The sequence below is a fragment of the Malurus melanocephalus genome, unplaced genomic scaffold, assembly GCF_030028575.1.
Source record: "Malurus melanocephalus ecotype Western Australia unplaced genomic scaffold, MMel_1.1 scaffold_46, whole genome shotgun sequence".
In the NCBI taxonomy this organism is placed as follows: Eukaryota; Metazoa; Chordata; class Aves; order Passeriformes; family Maluridae; genus Malurus; species Malurus melanocephalus.
In genome coordinates, this window is record NW_026623278.1 from 1,574,239 (window position 1) to 1,596,734 (window position 22,496).

Sequence of the window (22,496 nt, forward strand, 5' to 3'; positions counted from 1 at the left end):
TTGTAAAAAAATAACGTCTGGCAGAGATGACTGGCGTTCACCAGTATTTTTAAATTATGATCTTAGGAGTGATGGGTAGGTCTTACTGAAGTATGATAATTTTATTAGACGTTGGAATATAGCTTTTATTTCACTTGGATGGGAAAAATCCAAATAGCATCTTTGGTCTTGTGTACTACAAATTTTAAATAAATAATTTAATGTGCCATTGTGGAGAAAACAAGCCAAGGTGTTAAGAGATATGCAGCTACATTGAGACAGGGGCATTGTACTCTGCTTTCTGGATGGAAATATATTTTAAAATGTGATCTACCTCTCTGAGAATACTTAGTTATGTTATAAATAATGTTCTGCGATATAATTTAAAAGGTTTGGAATTTCTGTAATGTTTGGAATGTAAGGGCTTTGTTTTTCCTTGTGCTCTGGAGATTTACATCATTCTCTCATTTCTGGACATGCAAGAGTGTCGGCACTGGACAACAATAAATACCTGCATCTGGTTTAAGACTGTGCTGTCAGAATGGTGTAAATGCCACTGTTATAAATGATCCCTGTATTTGTCCTTGATGAGGGAAGATGGAAAGGAAAAAACTCATATTTTAGAGTCTGAGCTGCCTGGCAGCTGCATTAAGGAAGCAGTCATTATTCTGGATCAAGTATAATTTTCCACAAATTAAGGGCATTTCAGTTTCAGACTTTCATTGACCCAAACAGCAAGAATTTCAGTTTGCTGAGGCACTGTTTGSAAATTCTTGATCAGTTATACACTGAAAGGTGGTGGATGGATAGCCACAAACACAGCATGCTGCAGATTCAGGAATACCAGAGAGCACAACAGGGTCCACCAGCCTTCCAAAGGGGCTCTAGATTGTTGCTGTAACAGAAAAGTTTTTAAAGGTTGCACAAGGAATGGATGCGTGTATTTTTCCTGGAATCTTTTTTTTTAATCAATGTTGAGTGGAGTTCAAACGTCAGCTTAATGCAACTTTAACCGTGACATTTGTACTCAGAAGTCAGAATGTGTTTGCTTCAGGAGGAAGAGTTGGTTGGCATCTGAGCAACATAAAAATATTTGATCTTTACTGAAATAGACAGTCACTATCACATCCACTGCTAACATATTCCTAGCACGTTCCATGTGTGAAAACCTTAAGCTTTATACACAAATAACCCTGAAGGAAAACTGATGATTTCCCCCATCACCAAAGAGAAGAAGAAATTTTGAGGATTTGAAAAACTGATTCTTTAATAGCTAGTTTTTAAGAGACATCATCCAACTAGAATGGTCTGGAAGGCTTTTTTTTTAATGCTGACAGCATTTGCTATCTCATTTCCCACTAATGGATACTTRTAAACCATGGGTGTATTACATGAGCCAAGAAAGCTATGCTGCAAGCAGCTCTGAGCCAGGTTTTCCTGACCCCYAGAGTGAACATGCTGGAAGAGCCAAATTGTCTGGTTTTTACCACTCTGCAGTGGTTGTGGAGATGAGGGCAGCAGCYACCATTACCCAGTTTCTGTCGTGATTATGAGTAAGAACTGCTGAATTGTGTCTTGCATATCATGTTCYTATGTGGCTGTAATAGTTTTTTCATTCTTTTCATGGATAGCAGCCAAGGGAGATTGAAGCATCTGAACTTCATGTAATTTGTAGCAGAAAAGTTTAATTAGTGGGCATGTCTATACTCCATATTTTACCATAGTGTATCTTAATGAGCTATTTGCAATAATTGTGAGCCATCCCTAACATTTGCCAGTTTAATGGCTCCAACAATCTTAAAGTTTCTCTTARAATCATCTTTGAATGAATTTACTGTGCCAATAAATTAAACACTTCCAAGGAGTGTCACTCTGCACTGGAACTTGATTACCCATAGCGTTAAAATAACGAAGTGGTCCCTGTTTTGTCTGTGGCCTGTGCCAACTAACACTCTCCCAAAAAGTGTCTGCTGARGTGACAACACAAACCAGGGGCCATTACATTGAGAGAAGGGACTTTTACATATGGAGAATGGTCCCAGGAACTATTAGCTGTGTGCTGATACACGTGTGGTTTCTGAAAACAGCACCATCGTGGCTTTTTGCTGACAGTTGGGCTTAATCTGCAGCCTGGTTCTGCAGCCCTGTGAGTATTCATGCTACCAGTAAGTGCCATCAGAGAAGTCTGTAAGAACTGCTGCTTTTGAACCTATTAATGTGTTGCAGAGGGGTGATTTCAGTCTAGGAACAGRGTGTGGGAGTTGATGTGAGCCGTTCCTTGAGTGTCAGCCATATGGCATGTTCGTGGGAGGAAAAAGTAGGATGCAGATGTGCAGAGTATCTGAAGAATCATGGGTTCACGTGGCACAGACAGGTAGTTGCTGTGTAATTCAAGAAAAGCATATCTGGTTTGGTTATAACAATTTTTACCACATACAGGAGTTCATTAACTCYATGCATATGTACATAGTTTAATGATTTTGTTTCTTTGAACAGTGAATGTGATAGAATGAAAACAGGAGAATGTCTTCACAGGAAACAGGTCAGARGGGGAGATGGTCTCACCTATTAGCTGCCAATTTTTCAGCTGAAGTTCATTGTTTTCCCAARCTCTAGCAAGCACAGAGCAGGAGATCTGGAAGCAGTTACATTCTTATTCTGGCTAGATGCAGGCATTGCTCTCAAGMAATATGCTGTGGCAGTTCCAGAAGGCACATACTAAGCATGAGGTCCTCATCTATAGACCAGAATATTGTGAACTCTTGTTCCATTTTGCTATTCCTACTTTCATGGAAAATAAATAGTTAATTTTGAGGTGTCTGGTCATTTTATTCATCATGGATTCAAACTGTCAGTGGAAGAGTTGAGTGTCACACTCAGGTGACTGGTCAGRAATGAATTAGTACATAAATGAGATGCTCTGAGATCCTGCTCCAGTGACAGGTCAGTTCTGCTGCTTGGTGCCTTTGAGAGTGCAATCAAAGGTCAGAAAAAGGCATCACTAGCTCAGCAGTCATGGAAAAACAAACTGAAAGGATTTAGTAGACTGTCAAAGCATTGTTTGAACTCTGCTGGTATTTTCACTAGTGCAGGAAATAAATTAGCTTGCAGTAGAACTGGCAACACAGAACTTTCTATTAAATCATATCAGTTCACTGAAATGTAGTCTGATATGATTTAATTTATTTAGCATGTTTTATTTAGAAAATCATTTGTATAATTGCAGGCTTTAAAAAGTGAATACTAATTTGGCTGTAATTGGATGTGATTGGGGTCAGTATGTTTATTGTAGACATCTTCATCTGTGATTATTTCTGTTGTTTTTCACACTGCTGTCCTCTGAATTTCTGACACTTAGATGTTRTCCTGATTGTGTATGCCCTGTTAGACAGAAGCTTATATATTATGCTCCCACAAAACTGTTCTTTTAAAATATATATGTATAAAAACATATTGCAACATCTGTCGTGGTTTATACAGAGCCTAATCACTAACAGCTACATTGCTCRTGAATTATTTGCAGCAGTCCTAGTGGTGAAATTGAGACTGACAATGCAGTTTGAAGATTCTTGTGAACAAGGTTGCAAAGAGGAAGGTACTTGACAATTGAGGGAGTTTGTTGGTAGAAGCAGCACATCAGTCAGAGCAGAAAGCCCATGGTGCAGCCAGTCATGGCCCCACAGTGCTGAAAAACAGGTCTGCAATGGTGTGGTAAGTGGGCAGGCAAAACAGGAGAGATGGAAAACCAGCACAGCAATATCACATTTATAACTAGAGGACCTTTTAATTTCTTAACTAGGCTATTTCCCTTTGTGAGCTTTTCTTCTAACTCTGTGTATTCTTAGGCAAGGCGATAGTATAGGTTTCCTGTATGCAGTGTGTACAAGTACATATTAATCCAGGAAGTACTGAGCCAAAAGTTTCAATAGTTACTACTACATGACACTGCTGGCCGCCCCATTAGGAGTCATGGCTTAGGCAGCCCTAAGCTGCCACTTTGGGCTTCAGTATAAAAAAGTGCTGAGAAAACTGRCCCTTAGCAATCAAGGTTAAGTTTGTATCCAAGAGGAGTAATAGGGGAACCTGATTTACTGTTCTCTATGGGATAAGGTTCAATTTAGCACTGCAGAAAAAGTGGACTTCATTTTAAGCTATAAAATTGAATACATATTTAAGAATGTTWAGTGTACATGATTATTTTGTCTGCAGTGCACCTCAAAACTGATTCATCATGTCTTGGTTTATATGCAGGTACATTCATTAAAACTTGCACTTGAAGGCGTGGAGAAGGAAAGGGATTTCTACTTTGGCAAATTAAGGGAGATTGAACTTCTCTGCCAAGAACACGGGGGAGAGAATAATGACCTTGTCAATCGGCTAATGGAAGTCCTTTATGCTTCAGATGAACACGTAAGTTAAAGCTTAATGGTTTTTATTTCAATAAAACAGCTTAATTTCATACAATTTTATTGGTATAGGATTGGGTCATGTCCTATATTTAGGCCAGCTAGGATTCCAGTGACTCCTCCCCCAAAAGCAGACTTTTTAGCTTGCAAAAAGGATTCAGGAGGTTGGTTGCTTTTCACTGCTTCAGTGTGGGTTTTGTATTGTGGATTTGCTGAGCTTTATCTGAAAGGGGAGGGTCTGTGACACAATTTTAAATTGATTTCATATGGTTCTGAGCCTTAGTTTCATTTTTTCCTCTTCTCCCTATACGCATGAAGTCTTTTACTCACGTTAACGTGTTGAAAATCACAGAAATTCTGGCAGAGGTGCCGTTCACTGTCTGCAGCTGTGAACCTTCCCTGGCCCATGTGGCAGTGTTGGAATATGTGTGGTGCAGTTTGCCAAATACGTAATTATATCTACAAAGATAATGYTCTTTAGCATTTTTTATCCTGTTGCTATAGGCAAAATTCTTCCTTGTGCAAACCCAATAATCCTCTATTAGCAAAATTTCAGAAGCGTATTGTCTGCAAGATTAAGCAAGAATCTCATTGCATCTTAGACTTAATGTTGCAGACACTGAACAAAGCAAGAAGCTGCAAAGGGTGCTGGYTAAATTCCTCAGAGACATTCAGGGATAATGATTCAGTGGAGATTTAGCTGAACTGCTCCCATTCATGTTAAGTAAATCCCTGTATGGATTGTACTGACAATTGACCTTTCAGTCTCCAGTGGACGAAGGCTTTGGCTCCGGAGTGTGTAAGCACCAACTTGGCAGCGCTGTGATACCATTGCCTGTCTTATATCTGCTCCCAGAAAGCTGCTGCAGTTTTATAGCAAAAGTAGTGCTGAATGAACTACTAACTCAACATACTTTTCCTAAAGGAGGCTAAAGTAGGGGATAAATGTTTGAAAGTTAGAGGAGCACAAGAGGATGCTGACAGGTGCCATTGCTCTGATGAGAAGTGACAGGGGAAAAAGGATTTGTGCAGCGGTGCARGGCGAGTGCTGGAGAGGAAAAGGAGGAGGAAATCATTATTTTCACAGGGATAAACAATAAGACAAATTTGCCAGGCACGTGATAATAGGGTAAATGTGTTACATGTATATAGTGGTTGGAGAAAATGTCTTCTGGATTCAAKAGCAGTGATTTATTTATAAAGCAAAACCAGAAAAATCCTTCTTCTCCCCCTACCCCTACCACATCTGTCTGTCTGTTGGCTTGAATAACAGAGTGATTCCACAGCAAGGAATGCATTTGTTGCTTTTCCTTCTGCAGTTTTCCTTGCTGGCAGAACACATTACAGAATGTTCTACTTCAGTCCATTTCCCAGTGTTTTATCCGCTTCTTCCCTCCGAGCCTTTCTCTCTTGAAATCATCATCYGTGCCTGCATGTGAGCTACACACAACAGCCGTGCCTTCATCTCAAATGTGGTTGCTGTTGGAGACTGGGTGTGTCACTCACTGCAGCAGGAGAGCACTGTTCCTCCCGACAGGAATACAGAGGCCATTCCTCACACAATAATTTTGTATCTTTCGATGGGAGGCTTGATCTCAGTTTAGCAGATGAAAAAAGACCCCAGTGCATTAGAACTAAACCAAAGACTGACTTAGTGCTGATTCAGATCCTGCCTGTTTTTTTGGTATTGTACTTTACTCTCTTATTGCCCTGCTTTGCCCTTCAGATCTGAGGGKTTTTTTTCTCTCTCTACAATGAATTTGTCCCAAGTGAAATTATTTATCTCTCAGTATTTTGCAGTTTAATACCTTGGTAACAGCAATTTGGCTTTCCCACTCAGCCCATGAGCTGAATTGTGTGTCGAATAATTCAGAATGCAAGTATCGTTTAGTCCCTAAAAGAGTCGTTTTCCAGGTATTTGATCATTGTAGTATTGCACTGAAGAGATTTTTAACAGGTTTGTGTCTTGGGATGGAGAATGAGGTAATAATTTATCTTAGAATTTCAGTTTATGATGTAGTTTCAATCATGTCACCTCCTAAGCTTCTGTTTTGCTTAATTCAATAAGAACTAAATTTTTAAGACTSWWYMAWKWYYTTTKKTTKGGKTTTTTTTTKGTCTTGATTTTAGTGAGTTAGAGCACACAGATGTCCATCCCAATTGGGTTCCTTGTCTTTAGAGCCTCTCTTTTTTCCCTGCCATCGTTTATGCCTCATTGTTATGTTTCTGCTTATGCAAGAGGGATGTCATTTAACATTTGGCTGATCAGTCTGTAATCCTCTGTAATTTTTCATTACAAATTGCTCATTTTCATTACTTCTTCATCAAAAACACCAAAGTTGACAGAGAACAGTGCTAAAAGAGCTAACATTTGAGTACTGGGGAGATGTGGCCCTTACTTTTCAAGACCTCAGTCAGTGTGTAAAGCATTTGGTCAGGTAGTTCTACATTAGGAGAGCTTTGAACTGATGGACATGAAGAGGGTCTGTGTCTGATTGTGGAACCCAGAGCCATGTAGTGGAATAAAGCAGAAATGTAGGAAAGCTTCTGCTCTCCTACACAGGCTGTTGTGATGCAGTTCATGTAGAAGTTGGGAGAATTGCTCATGTTTGATATCTCAGTTGATCTGCTCAGTTTCCCAGAGCAATTGCTCGAAATGCAGCTGATTTGGTAACTTTCTGCTCTAGCAGCTRCTGTGTCTGATGCTACTTTTGGAAAAGGCCCCCACCCTCCCCAACACCAGGTTTTTGTAGTCTAGCTCTTCAGTCTACAGGCACACCTGAATAGTTTGAGGCAGATAAATCTAAGTGTCAAAAGAGCATCTTTCAATGTGGGAGAGAGAGATGACCATGGTCATGTGGCTCAAGTCAGAAATAAATGCTCTACATAGATCTTACTCTACTTTCTTTATTAGGGGATGCTGTTCAATGAGATTCCACAGTCCCAAAGTAACTGGACTCTTRTGGTTCCCATTTCATGTGTTTATACAAGCTGTGCCTACTGAGAAACATGTCCCAAGTCTCAGAACAACTCCCGAGGTAGTTGCCTTGTAAGATTCACTCTTTCCATCAAAGATAAACCTGGCRAAACAGGGTTCCTCACTTCTCTTCAGAGCTGTGGAGTAGATTGCCCTTCCTGTGGTCAGAGGCTTTTCCTGCACAAATGAGAAAAGAGCATTTACATGGCCCATAACGTCTGCATGAGTGGGCTTTCTGATAGTGCCTCTCTCTGATAAAATCCTCACACGGGAAGGAGGAACACGTGCATATCCAGAGCAGGTCCCCTCAGCACTCAGGAGGGTCAGGACAGATGGGATTAAGGAAGCATCACTCACTGCAGCTAAAGAAGCATTGGTTTTCTCACCCCACAAGCAGGGTCACATTCTCACAGCTGTCAGCTCCTCCCTGTGAACCTCCTCTCTCTGCACATCCTGCACCCTTGCAGCCCATCACAGGAGCTGCAGTTTTTAGGTGATTGGMTGTGATGTACCTACTGTATGTATTGAGGGCATCATTCTCCCTGAGGGGCCAAAACGTGCAAAACTTCAGGGTGTCCTGACTGACGTGTGGCTTCTACCTGAAACTGACTGAAACTGCTTTCCATTGAAACTGGGCTGTTTTTGTATGTGAACAGGTAACCATTTCCATTGTATCAGCAAACGTTAGGAACCTTATTCTGCTTTTGCCRTTTAGACAAATATTTTATTGCCAGAAGGGAATTTGTTTTCTTCATAAGCTGCTTTAGACTGTTGTGGGAAAACTCAAATTACAGCCTCCTTTTTCTTTTGATTTTTGCCTCAAATTTGAAAACCTAGCAGTATCAATTTGTTAAAGTTTGTTGTTCAAGCCACTTGCTTTTAACAAAAGTTCGGGGGCTGGGCGAGTTCTGCAGAGGTACCCCAGCGGGGATGGTGGATTTTGAATGGCAGCTCAGTGTCTTGGAAAAGTGTTTTTTCCTTTGGAGCTGCCTACAGCAGARCAGTGCTAATGCAGGGCAGAGTRTACACGAGAGGGATCTCTTCAGTGAACCGTGCTCTGGAAAGATGGAAAGCACTTGAGAGGAAAGCTGTAAATGCAGCTGTGCTTAATGGGAGTCCAGAAGGGATGCTCTAAAAGTCAGCCAGATTTTTTGAGCTCAGATAACGTTCAGGTCAACTCAGGATASCAGGCTTGTTGCCTCTAATTTCAAAGTTATTTGGAACTGGTGTCACCTGCAGCGAGGATCCAGCCTTCCCTTGTGTCAGGAATTCATCTCCCAGTGGGAATGTATATTCAGAGAGACAGCTTTGGATAATACTGTGCATAAGAACAATGGGAAGTGATTACTTAGTAATTAGAGCTTTCTAGAGTAGCTCAATAAGTCAGTGAATATGGGACTCTTCCCCYCACCCTTACCAAGAAAATGTGTTTGCAAATCTGTGGGAGTTAGCATGGGTGTATTATTTTGGGAAAGTAGTATGCCTGACCTCAAAAAGGAGGCTGTGTTGAATTTTTAAAGCAGATGATAGCAAAAGTGTCTTGTCCATTTAGTGATCTAAACCTTGAGTGAAGATTGTGTGAAAACTGCAGCAGACAGGTTCAGAAAACCTTGGACAGACTGAAAATGGGAGGACATCAGGATGCTCTGATACAGCATCCTCTTGGCATATCACTGTCTGACTACAGAATGTTTGCTCACTGGAACAGATAGCAGATAGTCATGTTGAAAGATTACATTTTTTCTACGGAAATATCAGTACTGCATGTGCCTCAATTAAAAGTAAAGTAGRTACATTTCAGTGTAATGCTACAAGATGCTGCTTTTCTCAGGTAGCAGCTTATTTTGTAGTTCCACACATGAAAATTGTCAGATAAGTTTTACRCTGCAGTGAGCGCCACGGGGCAGGATTACATGTGGAGTGCTTTCTGCTGAAGTATTGTTTTGGGGTCTTTTTCTCCCTACAGGAGAGCCACACAGATGAGCATGAAGGTGAAGAGCAAGTCCATGAACAGCCCCAGCAGCAGGATGAGTACTGACTCACGCAGCATCTCTGACAATTTTCGTTTTGTGTGAGAACTTTCTTCTGGAGAATGGAACATGTGCGGCCTCAAACTTGAAATCAGTTCACTCCYAGTCTGCCATTAAACATTTATGTACCATAGTGAGTGCCAGCCAACCACTGCATTCTGTACCAATACTTTGCCAAGATGCATTTGCAGACGTCTTCTTTCAGTATATCTTCCCAAGAGGTTGTAGGGCTACATCACCTACTGTACATCACTGCAACTTCACCACTTGGCTGCTTGAGATTTGTTCTGCTCTTTAAAAATATATATATTTATTTTATTTTCCTTTTTTTGTCTTAAGTATGATACACTTGTAACTTGTTCTAACATATTTATATTGGCATTTTGTGTGGCAAGGAGTTCTGTACCACTAGCTGTGTCTCTCACTTTGTGGTGCTTTCGCRTTTTCTAGTACATCTGCCTCGGGGCATCAATTTGGCCGAACAATTGGAATAAAGGGATACAGTGGATGTCATCCTCAAGCCATAACGATGAGGTTGTGTTGTGGAGGAAAACGCTTGTGTTGCTCACATTTATTCCTTTGCTGCCTTCACCAATGGAAGGCACAGTATCTGTTTCACTGGGAGGTTTAGACCCCTGTGTTAGGAAACTTGTTAGAAAGCTGTACAATATGTTTTYTGGCTTATTTCTGAAGGAACAGGCATCCACTTAAGCTTTTTGAAAACTCTCCCAGTTTCCTAACTAGTCAGTAGACATTTCCCAGCTTTTCTTCCTTCCTGAGGAATCCAGTCCCAGCCTCCAGCTGCAGCTCTACATTCACAAACCTCAGTGCTGAGGGAGGAGAGGAATCTCCCTGACACRAGTGTGGCTGCAGGACATGGTCTCTGCCATCACCCTTGGCTTCCTGCCCCTCAGAAAAGGAGAAAGTAGGCCATCCATTTATTTTCACTTTCCTTGCCCTTTCCACTGCCCCAGCCATACAAATACAGAAGGCCGAAATTTTCTCACTAGTGCAAAATATGGGAAAAAAACAGCAAGAGCACTAGTACTGAACCCCACCCCAAACTCCCYTATAAATAGATGGTGGATATTTCACAGATTTAGTCTGCTTCCAAAGCACAGAGAGGCAGTGAGGAGTCCTCCTGGAGATAGGACACACATCAGAAGAGGTCTGAATGAGGGGTACAGAGCTGGTTCTGCGCTTGGCTGACCTTCCTCTTCAAGGCCAGTGTGGTGCAGAACCATGTGTGCACTGGAGATGTTTGCAGTAGGAGTGTTCCCTTCCAGTGTGGTCCGGTGGCCCTGTTCCAAATGATGGTATTTTATAAACAGAGGTATCTTGAAGTATAAGAAGCATTCCTTGTTCTTCTCGTACCACTGTGCACTGTATCTCTCTGCTTATTTAATTCCTGCTATTCTTCTCTCTCAGTTCCTTTTCTGAATCCTGGTTTGTTGTGCTGATTTGGCAGGTACGTGGAAATCCCTCCCATCCCAATTGGCATTCACTGAAAAACTCCACAGCCTCTTGAGCAGCTCAATCATGTTAGGGCTTCATAAGCTCCTAAAGYGTTAATTCCAGCTTGTGCTTCCATAGAAGGGTTCCCAATGAATCAGCCCCTGGGCACACACACACATGCACGTGCAGTTTTCCATTCCTAATCAATCTTCTGCAGCTAAGTGGCTCTTAGTTCAATGTGAGAACCCTGCTGTTGTGTTGCACCACCGACGATATACAAAATACTGTTGAGCACCAGAACAGGTATTTCCAGTTCCTTGATCCTCCCCCTGCACAGCAGAAGAGTTTCTGGACMCTGCAGGCTGAAGTTTTCCCAGCCTTGCATCCAGTATTGACCTCACATCGTACCCAGTGATGAAGTCAAAAGTACTGCAACCTGCAGGCCAGCGCTTTCCTCTCCCGTTTCAATTGGTTACAAATAAGGTCTGGTTTATAAAAATGTGTTTGTTCCAAAATAAGTATTTCCAAGAATCACCACAAATGGGGGAATTGTCATTTTTGTTGTATTTGTGTTTATTAGAACATATGTACTTATTACAATTGTCATTGTAATAAACAGTAGTTCTTCATAATACTGTTGAAGAGCAGTTACTAATTTTTTTTCCAGACTCCAGAATGTCCTTTAACCTTTATGGGATCTCTGAATGGGGCAAGGAGTTTGGGATCAGGCTRTAAACTTAATTTCATCAGCACGTCTCTGCTTACTGGAGTTCATCCTTCTGCCAACACTTGAGCAGATGCATGGAGAGCACTTCAAGGGAAAACATTTTTCTGAAGGTGCAAATGGTTGGGGTTGCTGAGCTCCCCAGATGGTTCRTAGCCAGGTTGTTGTGCCTCTCGCCTTTTCTCTCTTTTGAAGCACATATAAAAAAAAAATTAAAAAGCTGAACTTTGTTTCTAGAAAATTCCTTGTATCTTGTTTCTGATCTGAGGACCATAGCCCTCTCACTGCTTGTATCAAGGGGGGAGTGACTGACATAGGGAGCCAGGGCAGTGAAATACTTTGGGGGCACCAGAAATGTGGCTGTGCTGAGGGGAGAGCAGTGTTCTGAAAGGGGAAAGAGTTGTCCTTCCCCCCACCCCCTGTGAGTAACCCATTCTTCTGTTATGGTTTTAATATGCATTTGTAATTACCTTTACTAAATAGCACACCATAAAGCTTTGGTTATATATTAAATGTAAACTGAAAGGAATGTAAACATATGTATTGTTAATTATAAATAGATAAGTAATGGCATAATAGATAAAAAAAAAGTCTTATTCAGATGTATCAGTCATTTTACATTATACACAAACTGTCGCATGATAGAGTAGATTTTTGTCTGAATATGTGAATAACTTGACTTGCGTTTATCTTTTTACATATTTAATAAAAAAATATATGTTAAAATCTGTCTAGCTCTAGAGACTATTCGGAACATTCTAAAATAATAATTTTCTGGATTAAATACATATTTTTGATTCATCAGGGACTGTACATGGGAGCAGGAAAAAAAAAAGCAGCTGCTTTAAAAACCCAGAAGTTCACTTATCCTGTGTGTGTGGATAGCATCTGTTTCCCCAAGAGCTCAGCAACTGTATCCCCTTCTATRAATCAAACCAGAAAATGCTTGTGTGTATGTGCATGTAAACAGCACATTTTTCTTTATGGTGAATACTTTCAGATTTCAGAGTGCTAACTCCCTTGGGTATCAGTCAGAAGCAAAACTGGCAGCAGCCAGCAGGCAAAGAGAGAACTACAGAAAKGTGCTGAAGCTCCCCGTGGGCTTCCTCACAGTGGCCAAGTATTCAGGGATGAATTGTTMATGCAGTACCTAAAAGCTGCCTATATTTTAGATTAAAGTATTAGGTTTTGTTGGAAGAAAAGGGGGAAAATTCATTGTCRTTCTCAGAGCTCTGATCTCTTGTAGCAGCAGCAATGTTGCTCAAGCCCAGGAGCTGTGAGCCTTGGGACAGGACCCTTTCTTCTGTGTTGAAGTGACCCGGTTGCGAGCCACCAGCGCATGCCATAGCTGCTCCAGGTATCTCTGAGCCTCTGGCAGAGGAGGGGAGGATGAAGCAGGGACCAGAGGAGCCCATTTCCAGCTTCAAAACTGGGAGAGCAGCTTTTGTTTAGCTGCTTTTCATAAGACCAGGAGGAASGCATATCCTCAGGTTAGTACAAATGCTCTAAAGCATGAAAAAAAATTAATACCTTTTCCAGTTCAGATAGTTGAAAACTTTCTGCCATAATGCTGTGACCAAAAATGTTTGTTGTTAGACTGTTAGGTCATTTACATAGCTGACTTTGCAAAATAAATCTGTGACCATACAGCCCTATGAACAAAGTATTTTTATTCCTATTCATTGAACCAGTTGCCATCTGTGATGGCTGATAATTCAATATATACACAGTGCAATACATGACCTCTGTTTATACTTTTCTTTATAGAGATTGTAGTGACAAGTTGCTTTAAAAAGGAAAAAGAAAGTTATTTGCTGTGTTTCCATATAGAAGGTGAAAATGCTGGCCAGAGCTTAGTGTCCTTTAAAAGTGATACTTGATTTTTCTTTAGAAAGGTACAGGCAGGTTGTGGTAGTTCAAGTTTTATAATTTCATTTAATGAATATTTCAAAATACTCCGTTACAGTGCATCAAATAGCATCGCTTCTGTGAGCCTTATTTCCARCTGTTTCCTAAATAAGTGCAAGACAGTCGGAAAAAGGAAGCCTGTCCAGAGAGTTTCTCCAATACAACCACATTCAATTCAGAGTTAGTTTTGTTTATTGTATCCTAATTCTTTTCTTACTAGAATTTCTTCAATCCTCCTTGTGATGGACAACTGAAATACAAACTGCCTTTATAAAGCAGGTGAGAGTTTTGTGGCAGTGTRTCAGGTATTGGATTTGAGTTCATCAAATGAGGAGACTGCTGRGTGTATGCAACAGCATCAAACTCCTCTTTCCCCTTCAAATACAGTCAGAACTGCCTTTTTTTTTGGCAAACCTCATCAAAGAAAGAGCCTTCAGACTTACTCCAGGGGAATCCTTGGGCAGTTAGGGAGTGCCTCTGTGGAGACCCCACGGTCCCTGAGCGTCACACAGGGTCAGGGTACAGCTGCCACACCAGTGGGGAGGAAGGCTGGAAGATGCCTCTTGTACCTGGACCACAGTGGTGCCAAAGGGCATCCTCTCTTCCCTGARGGGCTCTTGGCAGAATCTCTGACTCAGCATTACAGAATGATCTGTCCCATCTGCCTAACTCAGACCTGAAACTGAAGTGTGCCTCATCTGATGTTCATTTGGGGGGTGGGACCCTCAAAGTGCGTGTTTRGAAGGTGGAGCATGGATGGTTTAAAACCATGAGGAGCTTTGTGAGTCAGAGTGGTATTTCTGCTTTGAACAGAGGGGAAGCTGAGGGGCAGGCTCATCCCCTGGCACTGGTGGTAAGGGCTGCCATGGGAAATTGGCCCTGTTGGTGCTGTGGGAGGTCACTGCTCTAACAGGCACTACCAGCTTAAGCTGAAGCTGTCCATACCCTTGTCAGTGCTCAGCTGAAAACATTAGCAGGAGCTACTGATGTAGGGGTAGGGTAACTGGGGGGAAAAAATGATCAGGGTGTTGATAAACTCACATAAATGGTCTAAGAACTGAAAAAGATGAACTTCAGGCTCAGCTCAGGAGCTCAAAAACTGCATTTCTACCTGGCTTCTGGCAAGTCAGATGGTTAAATAGTTAATAAACTAATAATGCCAGGCTGTCAATCACATCCCTCTGTGCTTACCTTGGAGAAGTGGACAGATTGTTTAATTAGTGCTTCAAGGCCACAAAGGCCCTCTGGCTAGGGCAGCATTTGAAAAGAGATGAAACTCAAATTCTTACTCCCTCCTCCAAAGGCACACAGAAAACCTGTGTGTATTAAAGATGAAGGGAGCAGCTTACATCTGCATGCAAATGTGTAATTAAAAAAAAATCTATTTTCTTGTTTTTCTTTTGACATTTTTTAAAACTACAGGAATTTGCTTCAAGCACAYAGGCAAATAATGACTTGTTTAGCATTTCACACTGGTAGATGATGTTGGACTGAAACTAGTTTCYCAGAGAAATACGTGAATCTTTGAAGGTTTGCTGGCAAAATTTATTTTCAGCTGTTTACCTTTGTAGGCAATATTGTTTGTTGCTACTGAAATACAAACAATTTGCCTGTTACTGCCAGAAAACAAATAGGAGGGCCAGCAGCTGCTTGTATGGAGTCTGCATTTCTGACAGATACAGGTCAGCTGAAACTCATCTTAATGCTGAGAATGGGAAAAAAAACCCACACGTTTAAAAAATACTTTACTGTACTCTTAGCTTTCTGAGCTGATTTTCTTGTCTTCACACACTCATATGAGGTGAGGAAAAGACTGAATGTGCATAAGCCCTTCAGGAGGTTGTGTGGAAGAAATCAGTTGTGAGACAATAAATATGGCAAATGAAGCAGGCACAGAAGTCTGAATAGGAAGGACTTATAGGGAGGGTTTGCATTGCTGGGGTCCCACTGGTGACTGGGCTGGGCAAAGCCAGTACTGGAAACCACCAAGGGTCTCATGTAATCTGGCATGGATTTATCCAGGGCTTTGGACACACTGGTAAGGAGGAGGAAGACAAAAGAGAGGCAAGTAACACAGATTGATAAAAAGAATAAATATCAACAGAACAACTTGGTAGACTTCTCTGTTGGACAGGCATCTTCCTCTGAGATGAAGCGTCTTCCTGCATAGCTCATTGTCGCAGTGGTTCAGACAGCTGTACTAATCTATTCTTTGGTTATTTTAATCAGATTCATTCCAACTATTTATCACATCAGAAGAGCTGCAAATCTCCACTTCAAGTGTTACAGTCTGATCGTAGTGCAGGTGTTCACTCTTGGACTCGTTTCTTCAGGGAAAAGATGTAAATRTTCAAGTGCTCACTCAGCTGCCTGCCCTAAAGAGAAATCACAGAGATTAGCAGCCTGGTTTGTGTGTGCTTCACAATTCACTGCCTCTCCTCTCCCAGTAAGGTGRGGGAGGACCCAACCACAGTCCTCAYGTACTTGGGGATCTGTGAGTACACAGCACCTCTAAGTATTCAAACAAGGGAGCTGTGGTCCTTACGTTCCTCTTGCAGCACACTGCTGGGAGGTTAAATGGCTACAGGGCGGATTCTCACACAGCATAAACTGTGAGGGGGCTGAGCCACTCAGTCAAGAGTGAATTTTGACCAGGTATTTCCATTCTGACCCAACCAACAGGCCCATATCAGTGCTGGGGTAGACTCTGCTATGATACCAACGTCTGATGACAAAAGGCTGCTTTCAAAGGAAAATCCTGACATCCCAATGGTGTGGCTTAAATAAAAGAATGCTGACCAGCTCCCTCTGAAATGAGATCTTTGCCATGCAAGGTGTTTTATCTAAAAGCTAGTGCCRTTAAAGGAGCTGCTGAAGGATCATTTAACAATTTAGAAAAGTGGGCATTGACAATTTAAGCAGTGGTTCAGATGACAATGACAAGACTGAGATCTAGCAGACACAAAAATGTGTGGGTAGGATTGAATGAACTGGAAAACTATTCATGTCTCCAGCTTGAGAGATGCTAGCAGAGGGCCAAGAAAAAATTGGGACAGCTATTTTGCCTGCAGACTCAAAGCAAAGCTGACCTTATTTTACTATTTCTACTTATGTCACTTYGCATTTTACCTTCCTATTTTTTCAGTCAAGTGACCTTAGAAAGAAAAAAGGCAAAAAGAGAGGGGTGAGAGCATTCATGCCACATGAATGGGCTGACTGCTGTGTAAAACCAGGCCATAAATATTCTGTTTCTGATGGGTTTAAAGCCAAAACCTGTTGGCTACATTGGAATCATTCAAGTCACTGAAGTTGCACATGCAAAAAGACATTGCCTGCAATAAACTGACTTTTTTTTTTAACTTTAGACTAAATAAAACAACATACAGGATTTAAAAAAACCCTCAAACATAAACAGTTAGACTCCTAGACAATGCCCCAACCAGGAACTGTTTCCAGGCATGTTTGCTCACCACGCAGACCCCGTAGTGCACGTGGGCAGCCGTGACCAGGGCGGTGAACACGCCAAGAACCGCTTCTTCAGTGCAGCCCAGCAGCCCGGAGATGGCCGCGTACACCACCAGCGCCAGCGGGAACAGGAACCAGTGGAACAGCTCGGGCTGCGTGCTGCTCATCTGGCAGATGATCACCTTGCACTGCCGGGGCAAAAWGGGACAGGTGAGAAATGCTGGGCCAGTCCTGAAGGGCTGAAGAAAATAACATCCATTTTCCCCACGGGTTGCTTTGGTTGTGGGGGAAGCAAGGCCACAGTTCAAAATAGGGCTTTTTCTGGTGAGAAAGCTGCTATGGGTACACCTTCATACCTCAGAGAGTCCTAGAGGATATTGCAATTTAAAATGAACCCTTTTCTGGAGAAAGTGCTTTGATACACTTTTCAGCACATCTTCACAAAAGGGGAATTTGTTTGCCACTTTGTTTTCACTGAGGCTCGTAAAGTTGTGATCCCAAGTCAAACGTGCCACCACTTAATCACTGGGAGAGCGTGCTGGTATTTTATTCACACGGCATGACAGAAATATCTTCTGGTTCATTGTACAGAACRGAGGGAAGACAATATATGACATTTTCATATCCTGTTTTTCTTTTCTAGCACTCCTTCATGTACTTGGCTCAGTCATGGCAGTGGGCTCCCTGGAGATGTAGCTGGGGGCCCAGAGAAAGGGATCCCACTCAGAATGGCAGAAAAAATGAATACATGATGCATGGTTTAACTGAAGGCAATTAGCTTAATTCTACTGAGTTCTGGAAACAACRTGACGAACTTGCTTCAAATTCAGTATTTTAATAGCAATTAAGCACACCAAAGTGTTTTGGCTGGTTTAAGCTCCTTAAGAAATGTGTCTCATATACACCATGCCTATTACAAAAAAGAAAAGGAATTTAGGCACATCTGAAATATTTTATTGATTTAAGTTTCACTCAAAACTGAAATGTGGTTAAAAATAGATTTTATGTATCCTGAAAACAGTAGAAGAATGAAAAACTCATTTTGTGTGCAGTGCCTGAAATCTTATGACAGAAGCAGTAGGATTCTGACCATAGGAAAGAAATATTGACTTTACTGCCTGTGCTGTGGAAACTGAAGAATGAAAAAAAAAAAAAAAAATTAACTTTGAATAATGGAAGAAGTAAGCCTTTGTACCTAATTTTAATATTTTCACTTACAATGCATTCTCAGTATTGATTGTGAATTTTTTTTTATAACCCTGGTTTTATGAGTCCTTTGGGATTCTTTGTAGAGCGTATCAGAAATTCCTAAAGCAATCTATATGTTAACATTTTTCTGGCTACATAACTGAACCTGTCCAGAGGTTGGATTTCACATTGTTTTAAACCATTATTTTGTATTTTAGTGACCAAATACATGGTCAAAGGCATGAGAAGTTCCAGATACTGGAGCTGGAATGGCAGGCAGGGAAACATGATCTGCAATTTGTGGGCTACAGAACAGGTAATGGAAACCCAGTGTGTCAGGTTATCAGGGAGAAGAAAAGTATTGCTGTGACAGTCCTTCCTCTGATGCTGGAGGAGATGTGTCTAAGGGAYCAGAAGGGGTGAAAGGAAATAGAGGCTTAACTTTCAACTTTAGAATTTTACAAATTCCAAGTAACACTCATGTATTTTTAATGCTTGCTTTTAAAATGTTAAAAATTTCAGCTGACACGCATGCATTTTTAATTCGCACGAGCCTCCAACACTTCAGTGTAYGTTTTGGGAAAAGAAAAAACAGGGCCTGAAGAATACCTATTACACTAAATCTCTGATAAACTGTAAAGAAACTTCTGTTTTGCCTTACTGTTCTTCTTCTGCAAGCATCCTGCCCCAATCACTCTTAGTTAAGATGAATGTGCAGAACGTGCCATCTGCCAAACTCTGAAAGCATTTTCCCTRCTGGCATGAAGCAATTGTGTTTCTCATTTTGGAATCTACACTATTCACTCAAGATAAAAAGGGCACATTRGGTAATGAATAATGCATACAATAAAACTTACACATCTGAAAATAACCTTGGTTTTGTGAGATTAAGTCCTTAAGATGGAACTGTTTGATTTGTGACCCTCATTTATCACAATTACGATTTTTTTTTCCGTTCCTGAATACGAATTTCTAAAGGAGTTATGCTTTCTCTTTTTAAAAAGTCCCACATTTTTGAAGATGTTTCTCATACTGAAAGGCACTTCCAGCCTTTCCCTTTTTAAATGGGATGTWGCATTGCTCAGTGGGAAGATTTTAGATGGTATTAGAGACTGTTCTCCTGAGATGACACTAGTCCTATCCTCTAGGGTATTTTAGCTTCAATGGTAGAACACTTTCCTGCATGACTGCTCTCCTGGCTTCCCCCAGAGAGGAAARCCCTGGGTCACCTGCAGGGCTGAGCACCACTGTGGCTGCCCATGCTAGACCTTCACAGAGGTTTGTGTTACCTCACAGGCATTAAAAGGGGGAAACTGGTCACTGTGATGTGGTATAGGAGAAACTAATCTGTGAGCAGAGAGCCATCACAATGCCCCTACAGCTCTTCACATCTTTCCCTAAAACAGTCTGTCAGTGTTATGGCCTCATTCTAAAGGGTGAAGGGAATTTGTAGGATCAGCTGAATTGCAGGATACAGGAACGCATGTACCTCACTAAGAGTAAGGGAAAGCTACAAACACTCTACTCTCACTTGTAAATCTGTGCCAGTGTTGCCCTTTCTTTTACTTTGACAAGTCCCCAGTTCTGCCTGTAGTTGGGGARTACCTGTTCTATTTCTGGAAGCAAGGCATCCCTAGGGTTTCCCTAAACCCTCAGAAAACAAACCAGAACCATCCTACAAGTGTTATGCCTTAACAGAATAGGTATTTGGGTATTGTAAAGGTCCCAGTCCAGACACATGCTGTGATTTTTATGAGACAGAGTGTAACCCAGAGGTAGAAGAGCTGTGTGACTGCTGATTTTAGCTACATTTTTCTACTCCCTTCTGCTTATTCACAGGAAAAAAAAATAAAATAAATAAAAAAAGAAAGCTATCCCTAAATAATACCACCATCTCAAATATACTTACAATAACATTTGAGAAAGCAACCCCAACCATCCATAAAAACAGTCTGGGTTGCTTTGCTAATATGTTGCTTGGAGATAAAACCACCCAGACTGTAAGAAGAACGAACAGCAACAGAGGTGACACAAGAGGTAGCAGTCCTTCATAGAGAGAATCATTCTTCAGTGTTTTCTTTAAATGTGCTCTGGAAATAAATACAATCATTTTAGAGAGAAAGAATATTTATCTGTTCTATTTCCACACAATAGCTTCAAACTCTAGACTAAAATCAGCCCAAAAATTAATCTTGCAACACAACTACCTGTGCAAAYGTGCTAGGTACCAGACATTTTACAAGAAGTTGCAGTATATCCCAGTAACACGTATTTCTGGGGTTAAATTATACTGGTTCATTCACACAGCTCCTGATCAGCTTCACCTGCTCACCATTGTCTGGCAATGGCCCAGTAAACTCACACAAAGTGAGCTGCAGTGCTCTCCAGCATGCGAACATGCTGTGAATTCAAAATACATGGCTTTAGAGGATGAAGCCTCTAACATGAGGCATGACATTGTTTTGATCAATACACCCCACGTTTTCAGTGACAGCAGAGTCAGGCACGTGGCTGGCAGGTATTGTTTACGTCTAGAGGTGACACTGCTTGACAATCCTGTACATTAGGATTTAGGTACKTTAGTCAAAGGGGAGGCTTTTTGGCTAATTGGAGTACAGGAAAATTAATGATGCATTGTCTTTTCTTGGATATTTGATGCTGTGTTTTAAAGGTACTACTATTAGAGTAAATTACTGCATTTTCTATCAGCTGGGGAAATGGTATCTGTAAGTTTGCTGTCACTAAATCATTCCTTCATACCTCTAGTCCAGAATAGCAATTCTGTGTTTGAAGTGTGCTGGGAAAAGTCCTGTWTAAGGTCTCTGAACATATGTATTTATAGAAACATCTAGACAAAAATCCAAGAAATATCTTTCTCMTGCCAAAAAGGAATACTCTTCTCCTAAAATAACAACTGAGAACAGAYATCAGGATGAAGAAAGAAATGAGATGACTGGAAAACTCAAATCCCTCCTCACCAAAGATCTTGTGTGTGCATCCTTCAAGCAAACCTGACTGGAAGTTTAAAATTTTTGCGCCCTTGCGTTCAGAGGAACGATAAACCCACCGGAAGGCTTGAGAGGAGCTATGTGGAACGATGACTTGAAAAGGATAAAACTAAACAAAACTTCCTTCCTGACAGGAATGGAAGGAAACCAAAACCTCAGTGTTCATGGGGTAAATGCTGCCACTGCCAGGGGCTGACAGGTACAAGGTGCTTCCCTCGTCCCCTCAGTGCTCCCTGAACCAGAGTCCCTTGCACAGGTTGTTCCCAGCCCCCTGCCCCACAGCCCAGCCTTTCTGCAGGTCCTCAGCCTTTCCTGTCCCACATCTCCTGGCTCTCCACACTGCCTGCCCCAAACCCAGGGCTGTGCACACTTTTGGTAACTACACTGAGCACAACACCAAAAGAGCTGTGCAGGACAGAGGCGATATTGTCTTATAGTCTCTCCAAAATTTAAATGTTAATATCAGTTTCCACTAATTCCTGAAGACAGGCAGTGACAGTCCCTCCTCCAGACGCTTAGGACCTGAGAGACCTGAAGTGACAGATGAGTGAAATGAGCTAGCAAATACTAGTGGAAGGCAGGCAGCATTCATAAAAATAGGCCATGGGAGCATGAACTAACCATGTATAAAACTCCTAGGTGCAGCAAGCCAGCTCTGAGATGTAATCACAGCTTGCCACCTGCCTAGCTTGTCTCTGGTAGCAATTACCTGCAGACTTCATACTGAGGAGAGATTTACAGAAGGACAGGAAGACAATTAAAGTGCTTCACAGAGTGCAGGATGGTCAGCTGTGGAATTCTGCCTAGCACAGGCAGAAGTTGCAAATCACATTTGATTGCAACTAAAATGCAGTGTTTTCTGCTATAGAACCTTAATCAGTTTATTGTGCATGACCATTGTGAGACTGCCCGGAGGACAGCAAGTGATAGGAAAAGGAGACAGTCATAAACATGGAGAAAAAACCAGCCAGATTCTGAAAGTCACCAGAAAAACCTTTCACTACATCATCAGACAGCATTTTTTTTCATCTGGATAAAAGAAGCTAGGCTACTTCAAACATTACATTTATTTCTAAGCGAGGGAACCATTAAATATACAGAATTAAAAGGGAGGTGATAGAACTTATTTAATGTTAACTTACCTGTGAATGTTGTATAGTGTTTGTGGAAATGATAGAAATAAACTGAAGCCTGGAAGAGAAAAACATTAATATATAATTGTACGCTCAGAGACCTCAGAGTTTTCTCATATGATAACAGACCTAGTGTGCTATTCTAAAAATGATTTGGTATTCCTGTACTCATTGCAGGATATGAACTGAGTTTGGAGGCTTAAGGCAATAATAAAACTGCCAT

The 22,496-nt window shown here is 41.4% G+C and overlaps 2 protein-coding genes across 8 annotated transcripts in view; one reads left to right on the forward strand and one right to left on the reverse strand.

Moving 5' to 3' along the window:
• MAPRE2 (microtubule associated protein RP/EB family member 2) overlaps positions 1-12,280 on the forward strand; it is a 99,293-nt gene extending 87,013 nt beyond the window's left edge. For all 6 annotated transcript variants that reach the window (XM_057365018.1, XM_057365014.1, XM_057365017.1 and 3 more), the window contains 2 exons: positions 4,231-4,389; positions 9,329-12,280. In XM_057365018.1, coding sequence (XP_057221001.1) covers positions 4,231-4,389; positions 9,329-9,400 — 231 coding nt within the window. In that variant the 3' untranslated portion in view covers positions 9,401-12,280. The remainder of the gene's footprint in view (positions 1-4,230; positions 4,390-9,328) is intronic.
• Positions 12,281-15,210: 2,930 nt separating this feature from the next.
• The window catches only part of LOC130572948 (ethanolaminephosphotransferase 1-like), a 52,465-nt gene continuing 45,179 nt past the window's right edge, over positions 15,211-22,496 (reverse strand). For both annotated transcript variants that reach the window (XM_057365012.1, XM_057365013.1), the window contains exons 7-10: positions 22,283-22,331; positions 20,042-20,222; positions 16,950-17,132; positions 15,211-15,854 (exon numbers count right to left, since the gene is read on the reverse strand). In XM_057365012.1, the coding sequence (XP_057220995.1) occupies positions 15,789-15,854; positions 16,950-17,132; positions 20,042-20,222; positions 22,283-22,331 (479 nt within the window). In that variant the 3' untranslated portion in view covers positions 15,211-15,788. The remainder of the gene's footprint in view (positions 15,855-16,949; positions 17,133-20,041; positions 20,223-22,282; positions 22,332-22,496) is intronic.